Genomic DNA, 9,371 nt, shown 5'->3' with positions numbered 1-9,371 from the left:
CAGTCAAGAAAGAGGCGGTACTGATCCAAGCCGGCGAGTACATGGGTCAGCTGCTGGAACAAGCATCCCTGCACTTCTTTGTCACAGCTCGCATCAATGAGACCAGGGATGTTCTGGCTAAGCAGAAGTCCACCGTGCTGACCATCCCTGAGCTCATCATCAAGGTCAGTCTTAGCGTCTCATCCTGGAACAGAGAGAAAGGCACGCAGACTTACTGTTCATGTGTGCGTGTGTGTGCTTCTGTGTGTGTGTGTGTGTGTGTGTGTGCGTGTGTGTGTGTGTGTGTGTGTGTGAATGAATGTCCTGCTCAAAACAAAACAAAAAAATACCAGTGCTAGGATCCTCGTGTTCTTTGAAAGAAGTAAACTGCCCTATATATAGACACATACATATAACACTTTTCTCTCCTCTCCAGATTTAAATATATAGATGTGGTTGCAGATATAAATATAACCTGTGGGTATAAACACACTTGTGGAGGAAGATAAAGATGTGTAGTGGCTACAGATACTTAGAACTTTCATTGTCTCCAGAATAAAGTGGGTCAGGCATGCTATAAGAGGTAGATAAACTGCCTGCAACATTTTGGACAGTAATTTTGTTTATGGAGGTATAATTGTGGACAGTAGATTGCACAGATCAAAATATACAGCTTGATGATGATTTTGTGTGTGTGTGTGCCTTGCAACCATGAGCCAGATGAAGAAATGGAGGATTTCAAACACCCCCAGAAAGTTCCCTCATGCCTTTTCTAGCCAATAACCCCCTGGACCATCACCAAGATAATAACTTTTCTGACTTCTATCACCATAGGTTTTGTTGCCTTTTTGATCAGTAGTTTTCATGGTGCCTCTCCAGTGATCACCACAAATCTCTGCCCAAGTGGCTCAAGAGACTTGGCAGAGGAAGGCCGAGGGTGCATGAGAGTGGGAGACAAATGTGGGAGCCCACGTGCTCCTACTTCTCAGACCCACTGCTGTAGTTTCTGGGGGTTCTGTGGTTAAATCCATAAGACACCTTCCTGCCCTTGAAGCAGGAACCCAGGCCTCTGGCAGAGACCCTGAGAAGTGACATCTCATGCAGCCCTTATCCAGGGCATAGAGCCCTTCCCTAGTCTCCGGAGAACAATCTTCTTGAAGTGATTAAGAGCAATTAGCACAGATCCTGCTAAACTACATTGCTCTAAGGTGGTAGATAAATCAAAGCTTTATAAAGTTGATCATATTTTAATGGTCCTAGAGGTGGGCAGGGTGAGGGTAGTCCTTGCTTCTCATGAATCCTTTGCTGTGTATCATTTGGAAAGCTAATGGCTGCTGTGCAGCATTCAGAATGGCAGTGTTCCTTGGGTAACTACTGGGCTCCAGACACTGTTTTTAAAGCACTTTACATGGGTGCATTTTCAACCACCAACAACCCCGCAAGGTAAAGAGTATTGGCATCCCTTTACAGATGAGAAAACTGAAGCACAGAGAGATTTTATAGCTCCTCCAAGGCCATACAGCCAGCAAATGGTGGAGCTGGGCTTCCAACCCCAGCAGGCTGGCTGCAAAAGCAGGGCTGTGAACCCGCTCCTTCAACTATTCTTATGGCCTGGTTCTGTGTGATTGACACAGTGAGACACCCCAAGGCAAGGCCCACCCAAGCTCACAGGCATGTAATGCCCATCAGGGAGCAGAACACCAGGCCATTCTTTTCTACAAAGGCCTACATTGTCATGTCTCTGGTTCCTTCGCCTCTGTCATGGCCCACAGGCCCACCATGGCATTATCTCCACAGGAAGGTTAAAAAGAAAGAATGAAAATGAGGATGTGCAGGGTTGGCAGGCAAAGTCAGAAACAAATGCAAAATGGAGAGGTGGGAATTAGGGTTGCTGCGGAGGTACCGTCATCCATGAGAATGTGAAGTTAATTGCTTAAGGTGCAGGACGCCCTAACCCCGAAGCTGTTCTTCACAGCTGGCTCTTCCTACAGACATGTGGCAGCTGCTACTGCAGGCCTGTCCCAGCCGCTTGGTGGAAGCAGCTTTTGCTACCCTGTGGGCCGTTGAGCAGGTTTCATTTATGAGCTCAACCCTGAGCCTTCCCCACCAGCAGCAAGGCCTGCATGTGTACCTAATTATGAAGTGACGGCCTGTCCCTGCAAAGGTCTCAGGAGAGAGCCTTCCCAAGCTGTGAAGTGCTCAAACCACAGCAGAAAATAGAATTTAGTTGCACCACTGATAATAAACCGGATGTATGAAGGAAACTGATAACTTTCATCTTTTAGGCACTATTAATTTGAAGGATTATTTGTTAGTTATCTTCTGGGCTTACATAAAGAGCAGTTTAATTCCCAAGGAGCACAATCAGAATACCTTATCCCACAAGTTAGCAGACCCGGGCATGGAGAGAGTACTTTAAACGGAGAGTTATTTTGTTTTCTGTTTCCTTCCACAAAGGAATCAGAGATGCTGCTCCTGGAGGAAACTTATTTAGAAGTAGAGACATTTGATAGGGAAGAGAGCATGAGAGAGATGGAAATTCTGGCTTCTGTCCATGCCAAGTTTGTTCAAAAAGGTGGAATGGGGCATCATCCCATAAACTGTCCTTTAACCATTAGCCCTACTAACTCCAAGGATAACCTAAATCCACATTGAGTAGAAGTGCTCCTGGGTAAAGCACTCACACCCTAAGGACCACCCAGGAGTCACGGAGCTGTGAGAGGGCTTGGGTGCAGAAGCTCTGGCCTATGGACCGGGGGTCCCCTAGCCTCCTGGAGATGTGAAATGCAGAGTCACAGCAGGGGAGGGGAGAAGGAAGGGGAAGGGAGGGAGAGGAGAGAAGAACAGAGGGGAGAGGAGAGAACAGAGGAGAAAAGGAGGGAAGGAGGGGAGGAGAGGATGGAGAGGAGAAAAAGAGGAAAGAAAAGAGGAGGGCACAGGAGGGAAAAGGAGAGAACAGAAGAGAAGAGGAAGGGACAGGAGGGAAAAAGGAGGGAGAATGGAAAGGAGAAGAGAAAAAAAAGGGGAGAGGAGAGTAATAAGAAAACTTCAAGTTGAAATATTCCAAAGGAGGCCTAGGGGGAGGAGTCAGATAAATTGTATAAAACAAAACTCGATTGTTGAATTAGTTTTCCTCCTTCCTTCCTTCCTTCCTTCTTTCCTACCTTTCCTTCTTTCCTTTCTTTCTATTTTTATTTTAGGTTTGAGGGTACATATGAGGTTTGTTATGTAGATACACACGTGTCACAGGGGTTTGGTGTGCATATTATTACATCACCCAGGCATTAAGCCCAGTGCCCAGTAGTTATATTTTCTGTTCCTCTCCCTCCTCCCACCCTCCTCACTCAAGTAGACCCCAGTGTCTGTTGTTTCCTTCTGTGTGTTCATAAGTTCTCATCATTTAGCTCCCACTTGTAAGTGAGAACATGTGGTATTACGTTTTCTGTTCCTGCATTAGTTTGCTAAGAATTATAGCCTCCATGAGCTTTTTTGTTTTTCATATGCTTGTTGGCCATGTATATGCTCCTGTCCCTTGCCCACTTTTTAATGGGGTTGTTTTTTCCCTGTAAACATGTTCAAGTTCCTTATAGATGCTGGATATTGGCAACATCACCAATCATCAGAGAAATGCAAATCAAAGCCACCATGAGATACTATCTCATACCAGTCAGAATGGCTATAACTAAAAAGTCAAAAAATAACAGGTACTGGTGGGGTTGTGGAGAAACAGGAACACTTATACATGGTTAGTGGGAGTGTAAACTAGTTCAATCCTTGTGGAAAACAGTGTGGCGATTCCTGAAATACAGAAATTCCATTTGACCCAGCAATCCCATTACTGGGTATATACCCAAAAGGAATATAAATCATTCTATCATAAAGATACATGCACATATATGTTTATTGCAGCACTATTCACAATATCACACACATGGAATCAACCTAAATGCCCATCAGTGGTAGACTGGACACAATGCAGCCACAGCTATAAGAAAGGATGAGGTCATGTCCTTTGCAGGAACACAAATGGAGCCAGAGGCCATTATCTTAGCAAACTAACACAGGAAGAGAAAACTGAATACTGCATGTTCTCGCTTATAAGTGGGAGCTAAAAGATGGGAACATATGGATATATAGAGGGAAGCAACACACACGGGGTCCTGTTGGAGAATGGAGGGTGGGAGGAGGGAGAGGATCAGGAAAAATAACTAATGGGTACTAGGTTTAATATCTTTGTGACAAAATCATCTGTACAACCCTCATGACACAAATTCGCCTATATAACAAACCTGCACATGTACCCTTGAACTTAAAATAAAAGTTTTTTAAACAATGAGGACTTGGAAAGAGAGCTAAATGCAGTAAAAGTACAAAACCACAATGGCTCAGAGGTCCAGAATTACATAGGACATATTTCTGTAAATTCTAAGAAAACGCTTACACCCTTTTTCAACCTCTTTGAGCCTGGATGGACACACAACTGACTGAGCCTCAAGGTTGCTGCGGGCAAATGTGCCAGGCACAGGGTGCAATTATGTGAGAGACAGAGAGGAGACCACAGCCCTTCCTGCTCAGCTCAGTCACGAGAAGGGTTGGGACCAGCCCCTGGTGATTATGATGACAGCAGCTATGATTTATTAAGCACTACATTATTAAACGCCTTTCTGCTGGGATCTTATTTAACCCTCTCTACCATCCTACAAGGAGGACGTTACTATAACCCCTGTTTTACTGATTAGAAAACTGAGAGGACCAGAGAAGGCAGTGCCTTGTAGCACAGTGGTCAGAACATGGGCTCTGGAACCAAACTATCTGAGTTTAAAGCTTGTTTTCTGAACATCATAACTGTTTGATGGACAGATCATTCCACCTCTCTTGGCTTCTATGTTCTTATCTGTAAGTCAAAAGCAATGGTAACTCTCTTTCTGGGGTCTTTGTGAGTATGTTATGAGTCAATGGATGCCTGAGTCACAGCGCATAACTATATACGTTGGTTGCTGCTATTATTGCCATTATTGCTGTTTATTAGTAACTGGCCCGTGATCACGTGCCTACTGAGGGAAGGGGAGACACTTCTGGCCCAGGTCTTCCTGACTCGGAAGTCTGTGCTGGCAGCCGTTGGGCTATAGTGGAACTATCACACAAAGCAGAGGCGGTCATTGACTTTGCAGAGAGTTTTGTATTCAAAGGAGGAGAGATCACCCACACTTGAGTGGTGTGGGACATGAAGAAATAAGACTGTAGAAAGATGAATGGTCCCCCGTGAACGGATAATATTCAACCAGTAGAGACGGATGGAGAGACCCCTTCAGATGCTAGGAAGAAAATGTTAGCAAGGGCTAGAAGGGAGGTGGAGAAGTGAGAAGTGTGCCTTGGTTGGGGTGGAGGCTGGGAGCAGGGATGAGTAAGGGTAACCTGAGAAAGATAGTTTAGGGCTATGTTGAGGGGAGTCTACAATTTTGGATGAGAGCTTTATCATCGACTCTGTGAACAAAGAGGCTTCAGGGGAGTTGCTAGAATAGGAATGTAACATGATCGTCAACTCCACTCTCCCACAAGTTGGAGCCACATTTTCCTTCCTCCCTTCTCTTCAAAGCCTTTGCCCAAAGCATTGTCTTCTCGGGGAAGTACCCAACTCAGCCTTGGAACTGGAGTTTCCAGCTGTTCTTACCTGATTCCCCTTTAGAGCAAATCTAGGCCAATCTGGAACAATATTGGGCTCACATGTCTGAATCCAAGTCACTGTCAACCAAAGCAGGCCAGTGGCTGCCTGTTTGTGCATCCCAGTGGGCCCAGTCATGGATTTCACTGGTCCCTGTGGTGATAAAGATGGAGACTGAGCTCAATTGTGCTCCCAGTCAACCATTCCCAGCACCCACCATATGTGAGTCAGAATGTGTGATCCTCACATGGAAGCAGGCAGAGAGAGACAGTCATTAAACTTTAATGAGCACACGTCTCTTTCCCCATGCTATCAAAATATTTTGACGAGAAAAGAAAATTTCATTACAATCAGACATAGAATTTTTCTCTGCCTTCCCATGTGTTGCTTGCTCTCTCTCTCTCTTTCTCTCTCACACATACACACACACACACACACACACACACACACACACACATCCTCTCTCTCTGAACCTCAGTATCCCCTTTGCAAAATGAATACACTATGATTATACTGCTCCGCCTGTTAAGTACAGGCACATATAAAACACAGCCTTGGGGGGATTCACATCTGTAGCAACATTTGTGAGAATACATGGCCCGTGTCCAAGCCTAGTAGCTGCTGGTAAATGTTCCCTTTCTCCTCCGTAGTCCCATCAATGCCTGGGGGTTGCTTAGAGCAGTGTGTGGGCCACTGGACTGAAGTGGGCCAGTGGCCTGAATGTGGCCCTCACCTAGTGGCATGGAATCTCTTGAATCTCTGGTCACCAGGTGTTGAGTGTATGCAGCATTCCCTGTGGAATGGGGCCTTCCTCATGCAGGAAGGCCTGCCTTGGAGATCCTGATGTAAGGCCTGGGGGAGAGAGGAGATGCTCACATGTTCCTTCAGTGATCTCTACTCAGTACCTGCCATTCTAAAGCAGCTCAGGAGCCAGCACTTCTGTGGTATTCTCACGTGGAAAAAGTCCTGCAGCCTTTGCAGGATGTCAGCAAGCACTGATAGAACTAATTTTCTCATATGAACTAGGAACAATTTTGCTAGGAGAAAACATAACCATTTTTTATGCATGTGATTTTTAAAGTTACAAGCATAAGCAAACAGGTGTCTCCAAATTTTTCAAAAAAAAAACTTTTAAAATTAGGACAATTGGGCCGGGCGTGGTGGCTCAAGCCTGTAATCCCAGCACTTTGGGAGGCCAAGACGGGCGGATCACGAGGTCAGGAGATCGAGACCATCCTGGCTAACATGGTGAAACCCCGTCTCTACTAAAAAAAAATACAAAAAACTAACCAGGCGAGGTGGCGGGCGCCTGTAGTTCCAGCTACTCGGGAGGCTGAGGCAGGAGAATGGCATAAACTCGGGAGGCGGAGCTTGCAGTGAGCTGAAATCCGGCCACTGCACTCCAGCCTGGGCGACAGAGCGAGACTCCGTCTCAAAAAAAAAAAAAAAAATTAGGACAATTGACTGCATTTGCTCTCTACTTATTTTGTCCATTAGCTGAATGACTTTCCAGTTTTTATTTATCTCTTTATTTAGTCACTCTTGCATTCATCCATTCTTCATATAGTTATTTGGTGCCCACTCTGTAAATAAACTGTAGCAAATGCCTAGAGCTTTCAACACCATTATCAGAGAGGCCGGGCACAGTGCCTCACACCTGTAATCCCAGCACTTTGCGAGGCCAAGGTAGGTGGATCTCTTGAGGTCAGGAGTTTGAGAAGAACCTGGCCAACAAGGTTAAATCCTGTTTCTACTGAAAATACAAAAATTAGCCAGGCTGTGGTGGTGCGTGCCTGTAATCCCAGCTAATTAGGAAGTTGAGGCAGGAGAATGACTTGAATCCAGGAAACAGAGGCTGCAGTTGAGCCAAGATCCTGCCATTGCACTCCAGCCTGGGTGACAGAGCAAGACTCAAAAAACAAAACAAAACGAAAACAAAACATTACCAGAGAAAAATTCAACAGTGAGAACATTTTCTTTCTTTCTTTTTTTCTTAGAGTCTTGCTCTGTTGCCCAGGCTGGAGTGCGTGGTGCGATCTCGGCTCACTGCAACCTCGTCTCCTGGGTTCAAACAATTCTCCTACCTCAGCCTCCCGAATAGCTGGGATTACAGGCGCCCACCACCACGCCCAACTAATTTTTGCATTTTTAGTAGAGACAGGGTTTCACCATGTTGGCCAGGCTGGTCTCGAACTCCTGACCTCAGGTGATCCACTCGCCTTGGCCTCCCAAAGTGCCAGATTACAGGCGTGAGCCTTTGCGCCCAGCCAACAGTGAGAACATTTTTGTTGTGTTTTTCTGAAATGGGGTAAGATTGCTACCATTTTCTTTCAGCACTGGCTCACCTGGAACAGCTCCAGGAGTGCAGTTGCTCTGTTTTAACCTGAGCTAACCAGCACTTACACAGAGCCTGGGGTGCTCTTCTTGTAAGGACAGTGTACATGGGCCCTGTGAAAGAGGCTTAACCCACAGAAATTGACTTCAACAAACAGAATGTCTACATGACCGACACTGTTTGGTGGGGCATTGTATAGATAACACAAGACCCATGGGAAGTGTCACTATTGACCCCAGAGAGCAGGCAGGGACCTTCCTCTGGGCGGCTTCCCAGGCCAACACTTACTCCTTTGCAAATTGTGCCCATCTGGGGGTGGGAAGGAGAAAGTGAGGGGACCCAGTGCAGCCCACTTGCCAACCATCAAGCCCTGCAGCCTGGCATGAAGCCAGGACCCCCAAAAAGGGGGGTCCCTTTCCACTTTGCACAGTTGTACCTTGGCTCCAGCCCCATGTCCAGATCTCTTCCAAATTCAGACACTAGCTTGTTTTTTCTTAACAACCATCCTAATGTTGTGTTCTAACCAGAGCTTTTCATGAGATGCCCACAATTTTTACTGAGGTTAACAGTAGAATCCTCTTCAGTCTCCTACGACTTACACCCCAGAAACCTACCGGGATGGAGCAAGGAAGGGTGGGTGGCTGTGGTGGTTGCTGGTCCCACTCCTCCCACATCGCAGTCATACAACTTTATCCCAGAGGACACATTAAAATTGGAGAAACCACTTGAGATGTAATGTGTGCCCCAAACAAAGTACATGACAGCGACTGGCTACAATGTGAGATTTAGCTATAGTTTCATTTCATTCCGTAAATATCACAAACTTTTCTTCAAGGCAGAAAATGGTAACAAAGACTACGTGTTCTCATTATTCCTGAACTCTGACCATTTTCCCCTCCGTGCCCACAACCGAGCACATTCTCTCTCCAACCTCCTGTGCTCTCTGTGGCTCCATCACACTCTCATCACCAAGACTCACCCCTGCCCACACCACACCCTTCATGGGGAGGCCCGAGATGGGAACCGGGAGGTGGGCTTCTTTACTTCTCTCCTTTGTGGTTCTCTTCTCTAGTCTCGGAGAAACCGAATCCATGTCATTCCCCATAGAAAACCTTATAGGTGAGGAGGTTCTCATGGTCACCCTGGCAACATGTTCTCCCTTTAAACCTCATATTTCATTAATGCTAGTATATGTCAGATGCTCTGTTGTATGATATTACATTGAGTCATCCCACTAACTGCATAAGAAGCTGAGGCCCAGAGAGGTCAAGCCACTTGTCCAAGCACTCAAAGTGGCAGCCCCTGGTCTTTAGCCCCTTCATCCAGCTTGCTCTCCCTTCAGCTTGGCCTGGAATAGCACCACTGTGTGCATCCCAGTCACCTCAGTTATGTCCA

At 46.1% G+C, this 9,371-nt stretch overlaps 1 protein-coding gene across 1 annotated transcript in view; it reads left to right on the top strand.

Annotated features, from left to right (window-relative positions):
* Positions 1-9,371, top strand: part of F13A1 (coagulation factor XIII A chain) — a 160,983-nt gene that overhangs the window by 137,458 nt on the left and 14,154 nt on the right. The window contains exon 13 of the mRNA XM_017884150.1: positions 4-164. Coding sequence (XP_017739639.1) covers positions 4-164 — 161 coding nt within the window. The remainder of the gene's footprint in view (positions 1-3; positions 165-9,371) is intronic.

This window comes from Rhinopithecus bieti, unplaced genomic scaffold (genome assembly GCF_001698545.2).
Source record: "Rhinopithecus bieti isolate Rb0 unplaced genomic scaffold, ASM169854v2 scaffold_14232, whole genome shotgun sequence".
Lineage (NCBI taxonomy): Eukaryota > Metazoa > Chordata > Mammalia > Primates > Cercopithecidae > Rhinopithecus > Rhinopithecus bieti.
The sequence above is the reverse complement of the archived record's forward strand: the minus strand, read 5'-3'. Positions and strand labels throughout refer to the sequence as shown.